General features: G+C 47.6%; 1 protein-coding gene across 4 annotated transcripts in view; it reads right to left on the bottom strand.

Moving 5' to 3' along the window:
* LOC147727294 (protein prune homolog 2-like) overlaps nucleotides 1–25,974 on the bottom strand; it is a 1,486,257-nt gene that overhangs the window by 276,209 nt on the left and 1,184,074 nt on the right. For all 4 annotated transcript variants that reach the window (XM_086961350.1, XM_086961348.1, XM_086961347.1 and 1 more), the window contains exon 12: nucleotides 1,586–1,762. In XM_086961350.1, coding sequence (XP_086817476.1) covers nucleotides 1,586–1,762 — 177 coding nt within the window. The remainder of the gene's footprint in view (nucleotides 1–1,585; nucleotides 1,763–25,974) is intronic.

Here is a 25,974-nt window from a genome sequence, read left to right as displayed (position 1 = left end):
CGATGAGTGGCCAGAGGCATTGGGGACCCCCAGGGAGAAAGCCAGATTTCTCCTGGTGCAGCTTAAGGTTCTCAACAGGTATTATTATGCAGTGATGATGCTGGTTAAAATGATAAAGACACACTAAGCACTCAGCCTCAAGAAATTTGTTTTTTAAGGGATGTTCTTCTACAGGATATGGACTTGCTGGGACTCTAAAGTTATTTTGTGGCAGTTGTTGACTGTTTTAATAGTGTTAGTGGAAGTACTATAATGCCAACAGCAAAAGGGTGCCTCCTGAATATCTGGGATGAAACAGACTTTCTCTGTATGGACCATCTTTGGTTGGTGTTGGGGTTGATGGTAGCTAAACTCAACATTGCACGAATGTGGGTAGCTGAACTGTCACCGCAATTAGGTGATTGGAAGTGGGGCATGAACTGGTGTATGCAGGTGGGGAGGGCGGTACACGAGAGCAAGGGCTGACTGAACAAATGGTATAAAATATGGGGGAAGTGGAATGCGTATCGAGGAGAGCTCTGTGCCCACCCTTGTGGACACTAATCAAGACTCTTTAGGTCTGCCAAGCTTGAACCATGTTGCTGCCCTGTATACTGTCGGGGTGGATGAGTGGACAGTAGACCTTTGGATTTGATGCCTATTTGTCATTTAAAAACCTATACTATGGTGTTACGATATATGATGATTAACGTCACTGTGATTCTTTTTCATGTTTTATGCTGCAAAAAGATTTTAGCAATATATTTGAAAAACATGCAAGAATGTAACTTTTAAAGAACTGGCCTACACGGTTTTATATCAATGGTACCAGACTCATGAGAAGTTCCACCAGATCTACCCAGCTGTTTCAGATAGTTGCTGGCCATGCTTAGAATGAAAAGGAGCCATGATACAGATTTGGTAGAGGTGCTCCGGAATTTCTCTGTTTTGGAAGGAAGTTCTAAGCTGTATAAAGGGTTTTTGGGGCTATGAGATTTCAGAAGATCCAAGCAAACCTTAATAGGACTATTTGAAGATCGCCTGGGAAGGACTATTAGCCACAGAATAAATCTTTATAGGCAAATGTAGGGTGCAGTGAGGTCTTTCATAGCAATATTTTGCAGGAGAAAAGAGCTCGCCTAGCACTGCACAGTGGCTAGAGGAATGTTGCCATGTTGATGACATCATTGAATGTTGAAATGTTGATGGCCTTTGAGAAACTGTGCCAAAACCTTAATCATACAGAGAAGAAAGTTTATATGAATACGATCACCCACGCTGAAATATATGTCCAAACTGGAGTTCTCATTTTTGGGGCCTCCTAGGTTGAGAGAATTACACTTGTCCACATGCTATAGCAGAAGCAAGCTGTGGCTTCATCTCATCTCTAACAAATGGAGACAGGGGATTTTAATGTTTTTCTGACTGATGACTTTATACAACAATAGACTCCATGTGTGTGCAAGATCACATACTGTCAATTATGTGAGGGGAGGTGAGGGAACTTGAAGTTGAATATCTTGCTTTCGTATTGGTTATGCATATGTACCTATTATCTTTCAAATGCTATTAAAACATTATAGGAAAAAACTAGGAGTGTGCTTACCTCCATGAGAGATGACTTTTTTATAGGGTTCTATCACTTTCATATCAATCCTCTGCTCCTGCTCTCCAATTACTACGGTTCTCCATAGCCTGTTGTCCTCTCGCTCCTCTTTCGCAGTGTATTCTGGGATAGATTCAGAATCCTCCTGGAGAACACCCTTGGTGGTAGATTGGTCTTCTAAAATAAGAGAGGAAGAGCATACATGACATTGTAAGACTCACATACACAACATAGTACGTCTTTCCTAGTAATAATATGGCTTTGAAGACTTTGAAGTGATATTGGAAGGAAATAGGCAGTTTTTGCATCATATGACTCCAACACTATTTATGATTCTGATTAAATGTAAGCTCTGAATGCTGAGTGTCTTGTCTTACAAAGATGACCACAGCAATGTTTTAGAAATAAATATTTGTACAATATGAAATGCATTTAAAAGTACAGAAACATCACTATATGACAACCATGCTTCATGATTTAAACAAGCTGCTGCCTAAATCGTGTGAGCCCTCTTAAACTTAAATTTTATTAGGTTTAATTCACCATACAAGTCTCTCCGAAAGTGACTCCGGTACTCAATCTGGGAGAGTGAGATATGAGGGATTAGGGGTGGGGGGGGGGGAGTTTGCCACATGTCTGTCTGTACTTGTGCCAATGTATGCTGTCTCAACTGCTCTTAAGCAACAGTTGAGAATTGAGGAAGAAAATACCTACAATTCATGTACGTAAGTAATAAGGATATTAATACCTAAATATATTTTTTATTTGAATAATGTGTGATTGTAACCACAGGTTTGTTGCTTCATACTTCCTATGTCTTATAACGAAATATAGTTTGACATAAATGTAGTGCCCAAAATATAATTTACAACAATAGCATCCCATTCGGTGTAAAATGTATGTTAATAACCCGAGAGGTTCAATATTTCAGTAGGCAATAATTAGGACACAAAATTGATGTTAGAGAATATTCTGATAAGAATATTCTGCAACCATTTCGTTAAATTCTAGCATTAGTCAGTGCAGTGCAATATGAGTGAGCTATTTTGGCACATGCGCGTATAATTTTATGCACTTACATACTTATTCAAAGTCACTCTTGGGGAGAATTCTGAGGGGTATGTGAGAGGAAGGTCTAGGAATTCCTAGGAGGAAGCAAATGACCCATATTAAAGCATTTATCCTGGCAACCAATGGTGAGGGGTTGTGCTTGAAAGAGCTGGTTTAGGTCATGGTAGACTAGGTAAGTACCAAGGCTGAGCCTTCAGCACCATGGAGAGCGCTCCTAATCACACTTTGAGGCCTCTGTCCTTCCAGGCACCTGAGCACCTAGGGAAATAAGGTACCTCCACCCGAAACCTCCCTCCTTCAACTCCCTCTTAAGCTGAGTGTGTGCAGACAACGGATTACATTAATGAGTGTGTTCCATCTAAGATAAGATAACATAACATAACATAACATAAACCATCACAAGCTGGGGTGTAAATTGGTAGTCCTTTGAAACGTTTGGAAAACATTTCCCACATGTTCAAGACACCCATAGCACCCCTGAGAGTTCCACATGTACCTGCAGTATCAAATGTGAGAACTATACCAATTAGTCCAGCATTCACTGAGGAATGCAGAAGGGTAAGACATTAGGGAAAAATATGTTTAAGTGAAACAAAAAAGGGTTACTGAAATTACTTTCACAATTTATATATTTCATAACTATTTTACTGGTTGAATGAAATACTTGTTCCTGTGACTGTTGTGAGTAAGCCCTGCTTGAGTAGCAATATTTTGTGAATATCCCTAAACAGGTATAAAGTATAATTAAAAATAGGTACTACTTAAATCTGTTAACAGTTCTGAATGTCTGTGCAAACTCCATATCCAACTCGCCTCACTTTCTCCACCACCAATAACCTTTTATCATTGAATGTCAACTGTAAATGAAACCACAATTTCTGTTACAAAATGCCCACTTGTTCTCGTTATCTGTAGACAGTGCCATTAGAAGAACTACTGTCCAGTACCCCCGAGTCACAATTACCAGTAGAGTCAGACGTGCGGGTAGCTTGTTCTTTTATTTTAATATTTCCTATCTCCTACACTGTGGGCATACTCCTGAAGGGAGCTGATGTTACCAGTGGTTCACTGTCCACGTCCTCCTCCTCTTCTGTCAACTTTCTGATCCCCACTACCCAACAGGAAGTGGTATCCTGTGTTCAGGGGACTGACTTGGATCCAGAGTTGCTGCAGGGTACTCGAGTCCTGCTTTTTAAATGACAAATACTTTGCCAAACAAAGCTATCGATTATTTATGTTATTGTTTAGTGCTGGTGCTGTGAAAGATCACTGCAAATCGTTTTCCAGTGTGTAAAATTGTGCATTTTGGCACAACTGATTGAAATAATACCAAACAGAAACACAGAGTTAGCCTGAAGAGGGGCACCAGAAACATAACAGATAGCTGGAATTCAGTCCACATAGCAGTCAGAGCAGAATCATCTTTAAGAACTTTCTAAATCTAAGAAGATGGCTTCCAGAGCAGAGGGGAAGAGGAAAGAACTTATCACCATGAAATGTCCTGCTCCATAAAGATTTGTTTTTCACCACATGAATGAAGAGTCTGCTTTTGGTGGCTGGTCGTAGGTGTCCGATCCGCATTTGTGGTATAAACAAATTGATTAGGTAAGAGAATGCCTGGTCAACAAATGCTTCACATACAATACACAATGTTTTGAATTCAGCTGCCTGGATGAGCCCCAGTAAAGCTACATCAGTGCTGGGGCAATGTGCATGGAGTGCTTTCGGCCTAGCATGAGGTGGACTGAACAGATCTGCAGACTCTGAAGCTTTGCCATCATCTTTCCTGGCAGGACCCTGTTCTTTTTGTAATCTTGGACATATACTCAGACCTTGGACAAGCACGTAGGTGTTTTTTTCTGCACAAAGCATGCAAATATACTTTACATGCCTTGATAGGCAAGAATGGGACTTAATGCAAATAAAATAATCTAACATAAAAAGGCAATCAATAGTTAATGATAACAGTAGATTTAAAGGCCTTTGGTTTTGCATTGGTTCTTCACATATTGTTTGGGAATGTACGACATCAGTTATAGTCCTGGGTGTTGTTTAGCAGCATAGTTCAGAAATAGAATCCTCTCTTTGGTCATTGCTAGTAATGCTTCCATTTCTAACGATAATGGCATTACTCCTAGTCCTACTCCCTCGCCTTCCTTCAGTACAATTGAGGCCCCGCCTCCCACCCAGACCCACCCCCAGCATAAAAACTCTGCCCGCCCCCACCTCCACCTGTACACAAACAAGCCGAGCTAGCACTCAGTTGAACCGCACCGGGAGGGAGGGAGGGTCCTTGAAGGAAGGCGAGGGAGTAGGACTAGGAGTAATGCCATTATCGTTAGAAATGGAAGCATTACCTCCCGTCCCTCCCTCGCCTTCCTTCAGTACAATTGAGGACATAGCAAGCAGAAGAAAACAGGTACGGACAACTGAGTGACAAAGAACACAAAACAGTGCCCAAAACACAGCAGATCAACATCCCTGGCCTTGCCAGAGGACAAGACACTGAGGCCCGAACCCCCACCAGAGGAAAAGCCACCAAGACTGCGGACCGAAACCAACAATCCCACGGAGCGGGGGAAGGCAAACACCTGAGTCGGACCAAAGCGAACAAACAGAGTCCACCACCCGGAAGGACACCACAACCAGCAGGCACCACAGCAAAAGAGGCCGGACAGCCAAACCGAGCAAACGAGACTCCACAGCCAAGTAAGGAGCAGGACAGAACACAGGCAAAACCACCCCATGACAGAGCGAAAACGCCGAGCCACCGGAGGGACAAGGGACGGAACCGGACCCAAAACCAGCAGAACCATACAGACCAGACAGAAGGGAACGCACAAGACAGGGCCCAAACACCCCCAAGCGCCCCGCAGGGGCGACAGCAACCAAAAAACAAGGCCCAAAAGCCGAGAGTCGCAACCCAAGTCCCCAAGGAGCCCAAAGGGCGGACCGGATAGGACATCCAACACAAGCAGGAAAGACCCCGAAGGGAAGGACACGACAGGGCGGGGAATCAAACACACCAGACCCGGTAAAGAAAACCAGGCAACAGACCCCAGGCAACATGCAAGGAAGCCAGCAGCACCAAGAAGCAGGAAAGCCGCCCCTGCACCCGCAGAGGAGCCACCGACAATCCCAGAAGAGCCCCAGAAGGAGCGAACCGCTACACAAAAAGGAGGCCAGCACCATGGGAACAACACCAGAGCAGAACCCCGGGCCGGAAAGGCCAGCAAACACCAAGCATAGGACAGCCGAGAGGAGGACCGATGGGAAGCCCGCAAGCCACCGCCAGCCGGCCGAGAACCACCAACCCAGCCAAGGCCAGCCGCACAACCGCCAGGCAGCAGGGGCAAGCCCCGAACAGAACCCAGGGGAAGGTCACAGAACATCAAAGGGCACGGAACCACAGGAAGGAACCCTCACTGAGCGCAACACAACCCGGACAGGAGAGGAAAACAAGGAGCCCAAGGCCAACAGGGAGCAACCAACTCCCGAGAACAGACCCACAGGGCCCGCACCAGAAATGCCCAGAGCAGCAGAAAAGCAGCGAGGGGGAAGGGGAAGGCACACAGAGAAACCCAGAGGCCAAGGAGATGGCCAGCCGCCGACCACCCCAAGACCCGGGCCCCTGGTCCAGAGACCAGAACCGGGCCACCCAGGCGACGCAACAGGACCACCACAGGGAGGCCCCAACAACCCACCAACAGGCCGGACACAGGGAAGGAGTGAGAAACCCCAGGAGGAAGGAGGGACCCAGCACAACAGAACAGCCAGCACACAGGCCACCCGCCAAAGGCAGAGAGCAGACAGCCCCAGTACCCAGACCAGAGTCCACAGACACAGGACACAGGACGCAGGAAACCAAGGATCAAGGACCAGAACCTGGACTAACCCGACCACGACATAGGACTAAGCCACCGGACGACAGACTGAGCCAACACCTACGGACCCCGCAGAGAGCCCCGAAAGGGCACCAGGGCAAGCCCAAATGCCACAAATCCGTCAGCAAGGGGACCCCCGGGAGACCAGCAGGAACCAGAACCGGAACCCAAACAGAACCCAGCAAAGCCAAGAAAAGGCTGGCGACCGAAGCCACCACAAGCGGAGCCGGAGGAGCCAGTGAACACCCAGCCAGAAGGCAACAGCGGCCGAGCCACCAGGAGAGCACCCCCGGGGACGGACCGACAAGGGCAGCAGGGACAACAGACCCCGGAGACCAACCCAACAGGAGTCTGACGGAGAAGAAGGAAACGAGCCCAGGAAACCAGAAACACCACAGACGCCAGGCGCCCCAGCACCTGCAGCCACAGGACTGCCGAGGAGCCCCCGGGACCACAAGGCCCGAACCCAGTAAGGAAGAGAGACCAGGCGCCCGCCGGACAAGGGACCAGGGCCGATCAAAGCCAGAAAACCAGCACCGACAGAGGGCCAGGGAAGACAAACCCCGGGACACCAAAAACCCGACCACCGGAAGAACCATCCGCAAGAGGACGACCACAGACGGAGGAAGGAAAACCCCCGCCGCAAGAAGGAGAGCCACGAGAGCACCCACACAAGCGGGAAGACCCAGGGCAAAGGACTGAGGCTGAAGGGGAAGGACGCCACACGGAACAAGGGCACACCCCACAGAACCGCAGGAAACGCAGCAAGAAGCAGCGACAGGGATGCGGAGCGAAGCGCCCCCAAAACCCAGGGCATGCCAGAAACCGCCAAGTAGGGCCAGCGGAAAGACGGCCCGAAGGACCAACACGTGGAAGGGAACGGACCGAAACCAGGAGCAGACCCCCAGGAGAACCAGAACGGCATAAAGCCGCCGGACACCCCAGCCCCAGAAAGGAGCGGGCCCCAGACCTGAGCCCCTCCTGACAGGAACTCAGCAGATGGATCACATGGCAAGCAAACAGGACACCCAGTCCAGCAGAGCCACCCAGCAGGAACCGGAGACAGGCACCGGAGGCAGCCGAACCCCCGACCAGGAGGAACCCGCACCAAGCCGACCCAGCACCCACGACCCACAGAACCCAGGGACCCAGGAACAACAGAAACGGCCCGCCGCCACTGAGGAGGAAAAGCCAAAGACGATCACCCACAGACAGGGAACCGACCTGACAGCAGCGACAGGGACCCAACAGGGCCTGGCACACAAACAAGGAGGCAGCAAGCCAGGGCGAACAAAACGGCCAAAACCGCACCCCTCCGAATGATGGAAGGAGACACCCATAGCGGGGACGACGGAGAGGACCCAGTGCAAGGCACGCGAGAAAGGCAGGACGCCCCATTCACGGCAAGGCAAGCAGAGGGCCCAACGCGGCGACACCCACCCACCACAAACAACCGCCCCAAACGCCATGAAACCCTGCACCAAGGAGGGCACAGAAGAAGCGGAGGACAGGCCAGCCCCCAGCGCCACAGCAGCATCCAAGCACCACCAAGCAGCGCGACCAGGACAGGCACCAACAGCCTAACGGGAGGAAAGGGGCGACTCCCACCAAGAAGCAAAGCCACTGGAGGAAGAAAGGGACTCGCCGCACCGAAGAGAAATCCCCCGACGCAAACCGAGCGTGTAGAGAAGCCTGAAACAACAGAGGATCCAACACAGCGCAGAAGGAAAATGGAGGGCTGAGGAGAGACCGCACATGGCAGGCCCCACAGGCAACCAACAAGCAACTGTCAGCAGGCCAGTACCACAGAGGACAAAGACAAGCACAAAGCACATACAACCAGTACGAGCAACGCACGCCACTCTCACTGCACTAGCCCCCACCCCGGGACCAAAGGGCAAGGCCAACCGGGAGGGCCGGAAACATCAAGGAAAGAAACCCTCAGTCCCAGCCCAGCAGGAAAGAGGAAAACCCTGCCGACCAGCACAGGAGCCCAGCGACCCACGTCCTGCACGCCCACCACCCTGGAGCCACAGACAGCCCCAGCGGCGGGAGAAGGATCCACAGCATCCAAGCACCCAGAAGGGAATCAGCCGCCCACAGGATCCGCTGGATGAAGAGGGGATAGAAGGCAGCAACAGAACCTCCATACTCCAGAACACAGGACAGAGCAGCCCCAATCCAGTATAGCACCAACCAGACATGAGAGGCAGAACACCCCCCACGGAGCCCAGGCAACCAGGGCGCCCAAAGGGGGACCGGAGTCCCAGCCGCAGAGGAAGAGGACATCAGCACGCCCCCACCAACCCCAAGCGACCCAGTGGCAGACAGCCAAGGCCACCATACTCCAAAGAATCAGGAGCACAGGCAGGACACGAACCCTCCTTCCAGAAAAACTGTAGCAGCGCCAACAAACGGCAAATAGAACACCCGCCGAAGTACAGCACCAAGGCAGGCATCACAGCAAGAGAAACGCCAAAGCACTGGAAGGGGAAAAAAAACCAACCGAAAACTGGCAGAAACCCGTCCTACCTGGCCTCCGGGAAGACAGCATACCGGGAGGAGGCAGCCACACAGCCCGACCCGGAAACGCAGCCCCAGCCACAGGAGGACCGCCGGACACCGCCGAGGATTCCTGAGCCACCGCTCCGCCCCCATACCATGAGGGAGACGAGGAGAGGAGGCACAGCCAGGAGAACGCTGCAGAGGGCACCGCCGTAGCAGAGAACCAGACCGAAGACTCCCCGGCACCGCCACAGAGAGGAGCTGAAAAGGTATGTCTCACTAGGGAGACAGAAAAAAACAGGTGACGGTGGGGGCGGGCAGAGTTTTTATGCTGGGGGTGGGTCTGGGTGGGAGGCGGGGCCTCAATTGTACTGAAGGAAGGCGAGGGAGGGACGGGACGTAATCTCCAGGGTTTATCACTTTGTCCCACCAAAATATTGTCAATATCACTCCTCCTTCAGTCTAAAACTTGTCCCGTCTGCCTGTAGATGGCGTACCTAAGTTTGCCAAAAATTATGGACTACCACAGGACAGAAATGCTTATCTCCTGCTCCCCCTTTCATATCTCTGGCATTTATCCAGCCACACTTGTCGCAGACATTCTCATTCTGTTGCTTCCTCCCCAGTCACCTATGCACAGCTATGCAGTGCCTCGCGAGGCTGCGTTCACAAAAGCATGACAAAGACACAAAATAAAATAAATACTGATAAACAAATGAAGAGCGGTCTTTGCGGGTTCTGTCTGGGGAGATTGTGCATAGGAAAGAGTTGCTCAATGCATAGACCCTTACAGGCTCATAGATGAGGCGTGGCCACCTGCAGGTCACAGTTGCAGGTGTAACATGCAAACGGTTATGTTTACAGAGCTGCCATAGAACGGGCCCTTTAGGGCCTCTCACCCCCAGAACTTGCCTCCACACCTCTTAATGACTTCCAGCGTGAAGACATCATGGGTCAGACACACCAGTGACTGGCAGTGTTAACGGAAAGAATTGTGCTGGTTCCTTGGTTTTCTCTGCACTAAACTCACTCACTGTGGTGTATGCAGTGCATTCAACCTTTTTATCTAACAACGAGTGACGAGAGCCCCCCGCCAAACAGAAACAAAATGGCTGACGATATAAAAGAAGCAGGAAGTGCACAGGAAAAACTATGGCAAACAATGCACTCACGCCATCCCCTATGTACACGATTCCCACTTCAAAGGCCTTCTGGTGGAAGCAGCGCCCAGCCCCCTTTCAAGAATTGCTTGCTAGACCCACAAGAGATGACAAGACAGCAGAACGATGACCCCTGCTCCTTTTTATTGGCAAACATTTGCACAAAATATTTCTGCTGCTGTCTCGCTAAGAAAACGCTAACTGACAATTCCGGATTACCAAATAGGCAAAGTAGGCACCGACCTATGGATCCCACTCCTTTTAGGGGCCCGCGAAAACGGATCAAAATAATATTGCTTTGATCATTAAAGAAAATTTAAATCAAGCTTTCTGAAAGATTGTTTCCAAAAGATAGAAAAAAAAATAATCAACTAAAAAGAAACAAAAACTTTACATTAAAGACGCTATAGAAAAATACTGAATTAATGTAATGTACCCATTAACAACTTAAAGTATATAAACCAGAGACATCAGATTCACATAATAGATTGCCTCTTAAAGCTCTTCTTCTGGCAGCTGTCAGTTTGCAAAAAAATCCTGTGCTTTGGGTATTAGGAGATACTTTGCGAGGGTGGCCCGGAATTTTGACTGCCTAGGGGCCTCCACAGGGTTCAATCAGGCACTGTTAACTGAGCGACATCCCACACGTGGATCACTGGTGAATAATGATTATGTGGTTTTCTTGTTCTGCCAAACTCGCCAATATCAACAATAGGCTCTGGGAACATCCATGGAAGACTTAGAGAACAGATATTTAATGGGATCAGTCTGTGCAAAGAGATCTTTGATCAATTCATGCAAGGTTCTCACGCATTCAAACTGAGCGAGGTCATCCTGAGGAAACATGCCACCGAAACTACTTACGTCAGGTAGGTCTATGGAGCTTCCTAAAACACGAGCCAGGCATGTGGATGCCCTCCTGGCAACAAGTAAGACCAAAGAAAACCTTTCAGACAAATAGACCCCTTAGAACAAAGGAGAGAGGCAGCATGGAACACCATTCCCATAAAAGTGAAACCCAAATCACAATGTGGTTCCTGTAGAGACAGTGTACCAGAGGATGACACCTGTCAAACAAAAAAGGGCAAAAATGTTCGGCTTGAGACAAAATCAACCACTTTGCAAAAGTGTGTGGGGCCACATCCACAACAATGAATGCACCAGATTTCCTGCAACAAAATACATTAAGATTCTGAGTAAAGTGGGGTGGCAGTGAACTGAAGGGATGTGAAAAAGATGTGTGACTCTAGTAAGGTGCCCAAGACAGCGACAAAGGACTGAGCCTTAATGGAAACATCAATGTACATGTGCAGGGGGTTTACTATAACCTCGAGGTGATTTAGGATCAATGGTTGTCTCAATTTTTATCAAGCCTCAAAGGAAGCCTGATGCACTCTTATTAAGCGTTTCACTGCTGAAGGGGACGGAAAAAGATACATCCATCTTTTTTGCCATAGCCGCTGAGTAAAGCCAAGTTAAAGCGAGTGAAGCACTTGTGTAGCTGAATAATGGGCATAATACCATGTCTGACTCTATACTTTTCACTGTGACATTTGCTAATCTCACAACGATCCTCTAAACAAAAGACACTAGTATGCTGTGCTGGCTTTTAGGATTTGTGTTTCTGTTGTTGGCAACATGGTGTAAAAATCCGGATCCCGATTTCGCCATGGACCTGTACTCCAAAACTAGTCCTCAACCACAAGGTGAAGGGAGTTCAGTGAGTCCTTTTAACAGACGGAAAAATGCATTTCAAACCTCCCTTAAAGTGGTGTTATGTTTCAAATAGGTACCCTAATATAGGCCCGGATAATATCATACATCGTCAGCCTACATTATCTCCCTTACACTACACAGTAAGAAGCCTTTAGGATTGAACCTTTACCTAGTTCTAGTCCTGGATCCAGAAGGAGGGTTTTTCCTAAACAATAGAGTCCTATAACTTCATTAATAGACTCACAGAGAATTAATAAATATTCATAAGGGTTCTTGGAAACCAGGTAGGGCTACACCACCACTCCCACCATATCTATGTACAAGGTTAATCCCATATGTCATCCTGAAATCCAACAATGGCTAATACATGAGAAAAGGGACAAATAAACTCTAGATAGTTTTTGTATAAATACAGCACATCTTGCTAGGGTTGGTAGGGGAAACCGAAACTTCCAGGCCGACACACTGACCAGAGACGCTGAGGCTCCTGCATGCAGACAGTCCAGCTGACAGTGGTCTAAACATTCCTCGTGGGATGTCCAACTCGAGACCAGAACGGGCTCCTACAATCTCACACTTCAGGTAATGGGGTCAAACTAAATCCTAGAGGGATTCTTGGCTTCACAGCTACTCACATGCTAGGTACACTCAGGTACATCTAGATAGGCATCTTAGGAGTACGCACCTTCTTTAATCATCCATTTTATATCCATGTATGCATTTATGATTATTGCCAAATGGTAGAACTGTACTATCCATTTATCTTCACTGTACTGCTGATGATATATATCTGCTAATGTCTAATGGTTGTTGCAGCACATCAATTTTACACTAGAACAACATCTGTTCAATAAATACTTATTGTAAAACGCCAGACTGTTTCTTCTGTGTAACTCTCTGAGCCCGAATAAGTGAGCATGAGTGACCGAGCGAAAAGTAGTACATTGTTTCCACGATCCTGAAGGATCAGGGTTGTCATGTTCTAAGGTTGCCAGAAACTATTCTCTCCACGATAAAAGGAGACACTAGTGGCACTGTGAGCTAGCTAATGCAAACAGGCTAACATTCTCGGTGGGGGTGCTCAGAGTCAGTCTGCCACCAAACGCACAGTTTATGTTATCCGAACGGACAGGTCCTGTATGGGTAATACAGGAACTACACAACTGTGGTGCATTTGGTGATTTAAAAACAGATGCTGTGTTTGCCAAAGCAGTGCAACACCCGAGAAAATTACATCTTTTGATGAAAGTAATCCAAAGGAAACCTCATTTATTGCCCAAAGAGGGACTCAATGTTTTTCAGCCAATTCCATCATAACTGCCTAAGTGAATTTTCTTTTTCATTACTAGTTTTTAGGCTTTGCTTGCACAGCGCTCGGGCTGTGCTTGAGGAATCTATTGTTTTAATACAAACTTAAAAGGGACTTACATCCCACCTCTTTTCGGTCCTGGCTTCTCATTGGTTCCTGTGCGTGCCACTTACCTTTCATCCATTTCCTTTGGCTGTAGCATATTTTCCTGCATTTACCAATGCTTGTTTCTCGTCTGGTTCTCTTATCAGTTTCCTTACGCCGAAATACTGTTAACATACGCCTTGGTGGAACTATATTTTCATAAAGTTTTGCCTTTTACTTGCATAATATTATTATAACAATTTATCATCTGGAGAAATTGAGTGATTTGCATAGGATCACAGGATGCTGCACGACGGCGCTGAGACTTGAACCAGGATCCCCAGCTCACGAGTCATCAGCTCTGCCCGCTGCGCCACATCCTCTTTATTCCTTACCTAGGCGAAACCAATGCATTACCAATGCTCATTAGGTCTGGCTACAGACACCGTTAATTGATTTCTAGACCATATGTCATGACCTCTGAAATACAAAAAGCAAGTAATAAAGAGACGGTGTTGATATTGGGTCATTCACCTTCCACCTCCAACTTGTGTTTTTCATGGCTTTGCATTGTCTGTGTGGGCTGCCCATCAAGGCCATGGCATTTCAGGCATGGTTATATTGTCCCATTTATGTCCTGTTTTGGCGATTGGGCATTAGGTAGTCCTTCAATTAGACTGCGGATGTGACATGATATGTAACTTGTTATCAAAATAAACTGTGTTTTCTGATGTATTTACTGTGCAGGCAAAATTACATATTAATTGCTGATTGTGGGTCTTTGTACAATAAATGCTTTCAGTTTGGATGTTTAAGCTGTGATAAAGAGCCTAATCACTAATCGCCCTTGCGCGTTCATTTGTTTTAGCTTGCTGTCATGATAACATGTTGTTGAATTCACAGATTTTTTATTTCCAAAGTAAAAACATTTGAACACATAGGCTTTATTAAAGATAAAACAAAACTACTGGCCGTTGGTAAAAAGTATGCATTTTGCCGTGTATGCCCTTTAAATTTACCACTTACAACGAAAATGTCATCTTTATACTCTTTTTCAGAAAACTCTTCATAGAGAGTACTGCTTAACTCTACTAATGTAGTCTCTCCAGCAAACGGGACCTAATCCAGATCTATATTGCTGTAGTCCAAAAATGTATGTGTTTGAGGATTTCCTTTCTGAGACAGCTGGGGGCACCACACGCAAAGTCGCTCAACTATTCTCCAACACTTTCCCTAACTGAAACCAGACATATTGGCTTTGGCAATGCTTATTCTTTACAATGTTCCTAATAGTGTCATTCCTTATTTTTTTATTTATTTGTATTAGTTTTCTTGTGCAGACCAATAGGTCTGGTTTCAGTTAGGGAAAGTGTTTGAGAATAGTTGAGCGACAGACCAACAGAATAACATTACAGCACAAATTGCATCTTTCAACTATAATTCTTTTCTAGACATAGGCCTCATAAGTCTTCTTATACAAACAAATGCATGTTCTGCCTTCCGTCCTCTGATAGTGACCCGCTTTCATGGGATATCTCCTAAACTCCTCCACCTTCTATCCATGTCTGTCTGTCCTATACACTCTCTCCTTGGGTGTTGTAATCATGGAAGGCCAATGTCATCTGCAAATCCACAATCATCTGGCTAATGTTTTCATACTATTTGGCATAAGTGCCAACTTAATCGTTTTCGTGCAAAGACCCAAATGCTGTCGAATCCTAACCGGGGATGCTTGAAACCATGACAACAGAGCAAGCTAGGCAAGCTCAGCACCACAGTGAGCTCTAGAGGTCAGATCCATTACTATCTTGGGAGCAATCGATACATACCAATTGACCTACACGTAACATGAGCATCTTCACCTTGAACGCCGCTTGCATTTACCAGTAATGAGTGCTTTACTGGCAGACTTAGCCAGAACATTTCCTCATGAAATGGATGTGAATATTTTGTAAAACATCATTGGATTGATGTATCATGTTTTCTGATGTTTTTCTAAAGGAGGCACACACATTTACCAAGCTTTGAACACAGTGATTTGTTTTTTTAATATTAGTTGTTATTCGAATAAAGGGGAAATCAACGTTGCACATTACTGCTGGCAAAAGTCATGGTTCCCCCTGGAACTGCGGCAAGAATGATGAGCAAGGAAGGGACCTGTTTTGCCTGCTCCTGCCAGGACCAAGCATAAGAGACAGAAGAATATTGAAACTATAGGTTACCCTTCTCTAAAATAAAGCACCAAGGACCAACACTAGCGACCCGAGCAGCTAAAACTGTTGCAAACCAATAGGTGGCTCATCTCACCAGTCATATAAGAGATATAAGAGGCAGTAGAGGCTACTGTCAATAACACTTGGTGGGGCAGGGGGGGAATAATAAAAAAAACATACAAGAACTTACCTGCTGGATGCCGCCTCGGTACTCCTCTGCTCCCGCCGCCTCAATGCTTCCATGCTCCCTTCCCCACCCAATCACGACGCTGCTCTCACAAGAGCAGATTCATGATTGGCCTGAGCAGGATGAAATGCCTCTCAGTTAGTCAGTGAGAGCCTGGTTGGTTCCCCATCTGGCTGTGCAACACAGCCAGGTGGAGAAATGCTAAGTGCGCATGACTGTTTGGCCGGCTTAAGACGGCAGGTTAAACCGTCATGCACACTTAATGTGCACTTACCACTCCTCCTCCCTAATAGAAGATGCTGAGATAGACAGGATGGCCCCGCCCTGCCCTTGACTCAGCAGACTGGGAGAAAGTTACAAATAAAATGATAATGAAATAGTTTTATTATCATTTTATTTTTAATCTGCTGCCTTTCAGCAGTGGGGCCTCCCCTGTAAAAGAGGGATCCTCTCTGGATACCTCTGCCCACACCAATTGGAATAGGGAAGAGATCAGACTGCCATTTCTTATATGTCCACATCCTTTATCCTCACTATCTTCATCCCTGAATTCTGCTCATAATTTCTAACTCTGTACCAATACCAAAGGGCATAGCCTTAGCAGCAGCGGTCTCTTCACGAGGGTGGGGAAGCGTCGTCCTCCGTCCGCTGCAAGCAACGCGTCAAATAATAAAATGGCAATGAAATTATTTCACTGCCATTTTATTTTTTACTGAGGTGTGTGCTGACAGCCTGCCCTGGGTGCCCCTGAGCTAAGAGAAACGCAGGGCCTGTCCTCAGATGCCTATTGGCAGCATGGAGAACAGGAGCAGTGCCTTAGTAGACACTTCAAAGTGTGCATGTCAGTTTGACCGTCTGTCTTGCGATGGCAAGTCTGACATGCGCACTTTGAAGGTCTCTATCCTTAGCTGTCTTAGAAAGCTGGGTGGAGAGCAAGCACAGGCCTCCAGGGCCTGAAGGAGCATCCTGCCAACCAGCACCACATTAGGCCTTCCCACACTTGGATACTGCTCTTTTTTTAATAATAGGGGTCCTGGATATAGTTTATGGATCCACTGTTTTAGAGTAATTTCCCATTGCTCAAAGATATCCTTGTTCATATAAAACAGATCTGCATCAGAGACTGGTTGTAACAGGTTACAACTGTAATGTGCTTTTTGTTCTCTAGATGTCGGGGCAGCAAAACTAACCCTTACCATGTCCTCTGACTTCAAATGTTCTAATTTCATGTGTGATTTGAAAAGATGAAGCAAATTCCCCTCATTTCATATAAAGGAATTCCCCTAAAATGTGTACACTGCTATACAATCCGAGTGTCTAGACTCTTTATTTTGCTTCTTCAATTCACATGTGGATTATTTAGACAATCCTTTCACAGAGACTCCATTTTGTCGATCAATTCCTGCAAGATAAGTCACATTTGTCCTAATAAATGAGTCAGATGTTGTGGCTTTAGAAGAATTGGTACTCTCCAGAGGCTTCTTTCATAGAAAATCGCCATCTGCAGTGTATAGGAAGCTCAATTTGTGTTGTTCTAATTAAAAAAGTCTTGTTATTACAGCTGTCCGTAAGGTCTCTAGACGGGTGATTTACATAATGTATGAATTATTGGAATTTCCCTCTAGGAATTATAGATTAAATGTTTTTTTTTCTATAACAGCTAAAATATTGTATTAGATTTGCTGCTGGGTTTAATTGCTGATGGTGTTCATGATTAGAGGAGGTGATTGGATTCTTGTCACACTTGCTACTTCAGCATTCAATCTTCTTGATACCTTTTCAATAGACTTGTTAGCTTCATAACTTATATTATGTTTTGGTAATGTTCTCTTCAGTTGCAGGCTTGCTACTCGCTGCTGTTTCCTCAATATTATTTTGGTCTTGTGGAGCACCTTTGATGGTATTGACAGCATTAACTTCCGATTCTTTTCCATTTTTTTAATCAATGTTCTGTTCATTCTGTAATTTACTTTTATTATATGATTAATATAATTTGTAATTCAGGTTTGTGTAACTGCTTTTCTTAGAAATCACATTTTCATATTGGCACTGGTCATTAGAGGTAGAAGTTTCACCAGTCTTACATCCTGGAAGAAGTCCTAATTGCCTGTTAAATTAATAGCTATGTTTGAAGTTGATTGATCAGTTTCTTTCTTTGTTTTGGGGACAATTATTTTTCTTCTATTGGGCTCGTTTAACTTTATGTTAATAGTGGCAACACAGTTGTTAGCCAAATAATTGTAAATTCTCTTGTTATAATGTTGGTTGATCCGGCTCTCAAGTTAGAAGTTCTGGCTCTGTCTGCCCTACTATGCATCTTGCAATGATGTTATTATAATTTCCCTTTTCTTTCCTGGGCAGCGGTATTGCTCTATTACTTACCAGTAATCTTCATTACTCCTAGTCCTGTTGTCCTCGTCCCATTCATTAACAATGTGGAGATAACCATCTCCCGACAGAAAAAAAGACAAGAGGAATGCTGGGACCCTAATACTGCCCCTCCCACCGGGAGTACATAATCAGTACTTACCCAGCATCCCGTCTGTACAACCAAGCCCAAACAGGAAGGCCGGCCGCCCGGGCAGGAGGGAGGGGCGTATGAATGGGTCGAGGACAACGGGACCCGGAGTAATGAAGATTACCGGTAAGTAATAGAGCATTACCCCCAGGTCCCTTATGTCCTCGTACCATTCATTAACAATGTGGAGCATACCAAAGCAGAAAACCAGCCTTCCGCACCCACAAACGCACTCAGAAAACCACAACAAACGCAGCAACCCAAAGGAGCATGAGAAGGAGGGAAGGGGGGACCGCAGGAAGCAACCGGACCGTAACCCAGAACTGGACAACAGGGACCAAACACGGACCGGAGACCGAAGGCCAGAGCCACAACAAGGAGGCCCAAAACCAGACAAACCGAAGACAGGGCAACCAGGAAAAAAGACCCAAAGGACACAGCCAAGGGACCCACCCGAAAAGGCAGCCCAGCCCAGAACCAGCAGGAAGGCACACAGGACCCGGCAGCCGCAGAGACACCGAGCAGACACGACCACCCTGAAGAAGGGCAAAGAAAGAAGCCAAGAATGACCAACAGGGCGCAGGCACAAACACCCAGACCAACAAGGAAGGAGGGAAGCACAGGCCAGAAACGGACCCAACTCACCAAACAAAACGACCTGTCCCCCAGAGAGGACAGAGGAGGAAGCCAACCCAACCCTGCAGAGGAGGCCCAGGGACCAGGAAAGAATCACCAGCACTACCAGGGCCACCCAACGACAACCACCACACACCCCACCCAGAAGGAGGGGCATCCGCAAGAGGCCAGGCCGGAGAGAGAGAGAGAAGAAGGCAGAAACCAGAAAACCCCAGGAGGCCAAAAAACCCCACAGGGAAGGGGGCCGCAAGCCGAACCAGGGCAGCCTCCAAACCCAGACAAGCAGGGGCAGAGGACGCCAAATTAAAAAACCACAGGCCAGCAGCAGACCAAACAACAGAGAGGCCAGCAAACACAGGTAAACTAACAAGCCGGAACCGAATACGCTCAGCAAGGGAGGGGACAGGGCCACCGGCCACAACCCCAAGAACCTACAACCCAGGAAGGAAGGAAAACAAGACAGGGCACAAGCCCAGGGCAATGGGAACCCCCAGCAGTCCCAAACCAGGAAACAACCAGGCAAGAAACCAACGAACCACAGAGGGCCAAAAAAAACACGCGCCAGCAGAGCGGAGGACTGCACAGGCACCGAACACGCCGACCAAGCACGCAGCAAGGCCAGGAGCAGCGGAAAAGGCCCCAAGGAGCACAGCCCACAGGCCAGAAACCCACCATGCCGAAACCAGCCAACGCCTGAGAGGAGCCAAGAAAACATGCCAAGAAACAGCGCAAAGGAACCAGGAAGCCAGGACCGGAGCCAAGCAACCCGCCTACGCAGGCAACTGCCCCCGAAAGGAGCCCAGGCAGCCCAAAGGCCGAAGCCATGACATGAGGGCAAAAAAAGACCCCAGCACACCACCGCCGGACCACCCAGAAGGGCAGAAGAAACAAACAGAGAAAACTGACGAGCGGAAACCAGAGGAAACAGAGAAGTCAGAGGCCAACCAACAGTAGACCCCAGACAACCCGCAACCCCACGGGTGAGGACGCACCAGAGGACACAGACCCGCACCCCAACAAGAGAAGGGGGGGTAAACACTATGAGCAGAGTAGGCAGAAGCAAAGGAAGACAGGAGCGAGCCAGGACACCGGCACCAGGAAACAACCGGGAACGCCCAGCAAACACACTCCACAGCCGGCAGAGAAGAGACCGCACAGCGAGCAAACCAAAGAGGCATCGCCAGAGGCCACGCAAAACCAGCAGGAAACGGCAGACCAGGAGCAACAGGAGGCAATCCCGGAAACGCCAACCTAAAAGCACCGAACAGCAGGACCACACACAGGCCTGGACAAGGCAACCAGAAAAAGGGCCAACGAAGAAGGAGCACATGGGCAACCCCAACAGCCCTGAACGGAGACACCCGGATCAGGGAGAGAAACGGACACCCATCCACAGGAGAAACAAGCCCGGGAAGAGAACTGACACCAGGAGAAGGTCCAGAAGGACACACCAGGACAGGGCCCGACTTCAGCGGAGCGACCTGCCAGGCCAGAGAGAGAGAGCACAGGCAAGGACGCGGGGCCGAAGAAAGCGACCAACAGGCTCCAGAAACACACAGGAACCAGAAAGCCAGAGGACCCCAGCCAGGAACCCAGGAAAGGCACCAGACTACACCAGGACCCTCTGCCCCCCAGGGAGCAACCGCCCCGGAGCCCAGACGGAACTCCAACCGCAGCACGGATGAGGGGAAAACAGGGACCAGAGCCCAGGACAGGGTGACAGCGAAAGACCGCCAGGCCCAAACAGAAGGGACACAAACCCCATAGGACCAAACAGGCGAACCACCACAGGGACCACACCCAGGGGAGGGGAGTGCAAAGGAAAGGAAGAGCAGGAGCCCAAACCAGACCGAGCAGCACCGACGGCCGAACCAGGAGGAGCGGCCAGGACCCACCGAAGGAAGTCAAAGACACAGGAAACAGAGCAGGGGTGCAACAAAAACAGGGAACACGAGGACAATGCAAGGAAACCCCAGAAGCCATCAACAGGGCAAAGGGAGCGCCGGAGCCAGGAGCCACCAGAAGAACAGCATCCCGCAAGGAAGAGGCAGGTAGAAGGAGACAACACCAGCCAGCCAGCCCCCACAAATCACACCCCAGCAGAAAGAAGGCCCGGGACAGACCCCGGCTGCCGGAAAAAGGAGGCAGCTGCGGACCCAGCACCCAGAGGAGCAGGACTGGGCAGACACATCCGAAAGAGAGGGCAGACCCCTGCAGGACCAAAAGCCCAAAAGAGGGCAAGCACAAGCGAGGGGGGCGGGGCAGCCGAAGAACAACCACCCATAACCGAACAAGGGCGAGGAGCGGGCGGCCAAGCAGGCCCAGGAGGACCAGGGACCCAACCGTAACACCCAGGAAAGCCAGCCACCGGCCAGGGCAGGGAACTCCAGGAAGACAACAGAACTGTAGCCACCGCGCCAAAAGGGAGGTAGAAACACAGCACCACCCAGGACGACAGCTAAATATCCCAGAACACCAGGAAAAACACGAAAGAAATGCCAGACATGCAGGAGTGGCAGGGACGACACCAGCGCACACCACACAGGAAAGGGGAGACACTTAGCCAGGAACAAGGGCCGGACAAAACACACCACCAGGCTGGGAAACAAGTGAGACGGACCCGGGGACCACGAGGAAACCAACCGAGGCCCCAATACTGCATCGCCTATGCCAGTCCGGAACCAGCAAAGGCAGAACCACCCAGGGACAGAACGCCACGGGCAGGAAACAGCAAGCGCAGGGAGGGGGGGTGGGGCGGGGGGGGGGAGGGGTGAGAGCCCAACCCCACGAGCCACAGCAGTGAGGCCCCAATATCCAAAAGGACGGCAGCCAGGGCAGAGACCGCCCAGGTCCAAAAACGAAGAGCAGTCGGCCACAGGGGGAGAGAAATGCAAGGCGAAGGGCCCAGCACCACCCGCCGGGACCAAAACCAGCCCATGCAGACAGCACAGCATAGCAGTAGTGTAGCCAGCAAGACCGGGGACCGAACCCGCAGCCTAAAAACAGTGCAGCACGTAGAAAATGAGGTGCAATGAATGACCACATCATACATAAACCACACCCAGCGTAAGACTTACGCACTGCGCGTGGAGCATGTCCCATTTCAAAGGAAGAAAGCCCACGAATCCCAACAATGAGCCGGCACCCTACCAACACAATGCAGGCACCGAAACCACCAACAGCCAAAAAGGCACAGGCGGCGGGAGCACACACAAGGAGAGACAGAACACCCCGCAATACCAGGCATCTACTGAGCCGTCCGTGCAACACGAAGGACACCCCAACCACACAGGGGATTGGAAGCATAATTACCGCCATGTCTCGCCCACATGAATGAGGCCTACCCTGCAGTGCAAAGGGCGAGCAAGCGAAATTGCGCAAGCCATCGTCACTTCAACGTTCGAGCTGACACAGATGCCCCCCGGAGCACAGTACGCCAGCAACGACCCAGGCAACCAAAGGGCAACGGCATCCCACTCTCGGCCACAGGAGGTCCACTGAGCCACCATAACTGCAAAACTGTGGAAAGCAGAGAACAGCCAGGAAACAGCACAAAGCATGTCACGAAGTGCACGAAGAGAGGAAATAAAACCACCAAGCGGGACTCACCCGGGGCGGGGGCCAACACCAGCACCAAAGCCCCCCCTCAACTGCCATCAGGAATCCTGGAGAAATGAGGAACCTTCGCAAACAAGGCACGTCCAACCCGGCCAGGCTCGGGAAGATGCACCCGCGAACTGGAAGGCAACAGGAACACACGCCTCAGCCGCAAAGGGCCGGGCAGCCTAGCAGGATTCCGGCAGGAACAGAGACTGAAGCCCAGCAGGCCGAGAGACAGTCCAGGAGACCCCACGCCCACACAGCCAGGCAGCCGGGTGGGGGGTGAAGAGAAGCACCGCCACTCCAGCCCAGCAGGAGCAGCACCAGCACATCCAATGTCCATTCTGTCGACAGACAGAAAAAAAGAACAGGCGGGATGCTGGGTGAGTACTGCTTATGTACTCCCGGTGGGAGGGGCAGTATTAGTGTCCCAGCATTCCTCTTGTCTTTTTTTCTGTCGGGAGATGGTTATCTCCACATTGTTAATGAATGGGACGAGGACATAAGAGAACTGGGGGTAATATAATACTTGTCTTGAAAGTTAAATCCTTTAACTCATCAATCGATGATTAGAATGTGTTTGAAAGGACACACGATTTCCCCAATATAGGCAAGCAAGAGTACTCTAAAGGGTGCTGTTGGACATGAGAATTTAATTTAGAGATAGTCATGTGTAATTTGACGTAGCCAGCTGGAGCCTACATAGGAACGCTTTGGCGACATATGTTGGGTTATCATCTTTATGACAAGTTGAGAGTGCAGGCGAAAACTAAAAATGTTTACTCATCACATGCTTGTTGCTTGATTTAAATTAGTACATTTAAGGACCTGCAACTACAGTGGCTACAGCACTTGAAAGTAATTATTTATCGAATCTGTGCTCAAATATATGAGAAAATAAATACATAAAGATAACGAGTTCAGCAGGTGTGGCAACTCATGGCCCCATCCCCTTTGTGTGCACCATAAAACAACTAATTATTTCTACAGGACTGTCTGTTGCATTTTCTTATTTTTTCACACAATGTTATTAATTTTACGCCACATGATTCCAGAATACTTCGTATGGAGACACAACTTAACACTTAACAGGCCTGTGAGAATCAGAGGCAGAGAAGCTGTGGGCAAGTAGCAGCAGAACACAGCAACTCTGAAAGTAATTATCACCTAACTGGAATATTATTTTTTTTTAAGTGAAACACAAGTATAAAGATGGCACTTGCCCTATGCAGCAGAAGAGTCATTTTTGTACAGGAGCAGGACTGGAGAGGAGAAGAGTAGGGTAGGGCTAATACTATAGAGACTGGCTGACAGTCCCTCTTTCTTCTAGATGGAAGGAGTTATGCCACAGCTAGAGTTGAGAACATTTCAGGACTGCGCGAGGAGGAAAAAGATTTACCCTAGACAGGAAATGAAACTGGAACGGATGCAGCCTTCAGCAAAGAAAATCCATAATCATGGGAACTGGATTTGAACTGTTAAGAGTACATTGTAAAGAAACCTGTATAAACTGATAATTAATTACCTTCCTCATAATCTGTTGGCGACTGGGCCTTAGCAGTCGTACGTTTGGGTGAGAAGGAGATTAAGAGGATGGGAGAATGTGGGTTTGGGTCAGTCATTGGTTGAGAAGCTGTCTAAGATGCAAATTAAGGTAGTTAATGGGTGAATAGGGAGTATTGATGGATGGGTGAGAGCGAGTGAGTAAATGAGCGAGTGAGTGAATGATAGCCTGACTAGGCACATGGGTTAGTGGATGGATGGGTGGTTAAATGTTAGAGTAGGTGTTTTTGTGTGTGAGTGGATGACTGAATGGATAGGTGACTTATGCTTACGTGAGTTAGTGGGTCTGAGACACAAATAATGTATTCAGTGTATTGTCCTTCTGGTTAGAATTTCATTCTAAGGATATAACAGTTCTAGTTTTTATAAGACAACAATAGGTGCAGCATTTCATGAACCAATGGTACTTACCTCCATGAGCTGGGGGTGAGGGGTTTGAAGACATATGTATGCCTGCGTACCACCTTATTGCAGCATGTGTATCCCAATGACACTAGTAAAGTCACAGGTAGAAAGATGAACTTCTATGAGTTCAGAGCAGCATGCATTTAATGTCAACTTAAATTGAAGTAATGTCGATCATGGAAGAAGCAGAAGGGCTTCCACTGTTGCAGAACTTGCTGATAGTACGGTTGCCCTGCACAGCGGCATGTGCGCATGTTCAACTCTGCAGAGAGGCGCTGACCTCCAGCACCCATTCATGACTGCTGAACCTCAGTAACTGCAGCACACCTGATTAATAGAGGCAACAGTCACAGGGCATCAGCTACTTTAGTAACTACCCTACCACAAAAAGAAATCTGCTGTTGACAACTGTAGTACAATTGTTGCCAGGTAGGCATGATTCTGCAGGAGAAGTAATACTGGAAACCTCAAGCTTCATTCGGCGTGGGTGCGTTGTCGCTCCTCGCCTCTCTGTGGAAAACAACTGAGATGCTGAAGCTTCCCCGTGTACAAAACTATATCTATTTAAAATTGATGTTCTTTTCCTGAAATGCGTATGCGCCCTCCAAATCATACATAGCAGAGAAAGTCTTGAAGCAAATATCTGGTGTACGCAAAAGGGGAAGAATGAAACTCACTCAAGGATGATTTTCAGAAATGTGACCTGTTGATCTGTGTTAATAGAGTTCTTTGTGCCCACGTTAAACAGTTCTTCTCAAGAAGTGCATTATTCATGCCTTTTAAGGATTACTTTATTTCTATTACTTCATGCCGCAATTCATGCCAGAGTTATTTTTGTTGCCAATTGAAAAACAATGCTGCCCTAATTTTAAAAAGCAGAACTAACAGGATGTTAAAAAGTCCCTCTACATGAGTTAAGAATAAGTAATTATCTTTCTGTGATTCTCCTTTTGTATGCAATTGAGTATGTATTGTCCAATAGAACAAAATATGTTCCACATTTAGCACATATATAAACATGCTTTGTAGTACACTGGGTTAAACGTTTTGTTATGGAGCATTTATACCACTACCCCTCCTAAAATTACAATTTTACCATTTACTCAACACTTTCACCTCGTCTTCCACTACCTCATGAGCTTATGTTTGCAAGTTCCTCACCATTACCATCTCCCCGTTGTGATATTAACCTCACCATTACTGTATATCTGTAACCTAAGCCTGTGCCTCACTAGAACAGAAACTCAGTTATTTTAGTGTTAGGTAATATAAGTTAAGTAATGCACAGTTACCCTTACCCACTAGCTAATAGTGGCACTACAAGTAAGCAATGATAACTTTCTAAAGATCTTTGTTTAATTATATGTAATTTATTTCAATTCAATTGTAAATTTAGTCAACTTAGATTTAATAGCAATACAAGATCCGATCATTGTCTTTTGCCTATTCCTACCCGTTCCAATACTCCATAAAAATGTAAAATGCATAATTATTTATATATATAAATGTATTTAAATTAAGCTTAATTATATTTATTA

The sequence above is a fragment of the Lissotriton vulgaris genome, chromosome 3_1 (genome assembly GCF_964263255.1).
Source record: "Lissotriton vulgaris chromosome 3_1, aLisVul1.2, whole genome shotgun sequence".
NCBI lineage: Eukaryota > Metazoa > Chordata > Amphibia > Caudata > Salamandridae > Lissotriton > Lissotriton vulgaris.
This window is presented reverse-complemented; position numbering and strand designations above follow the sequence as displayed.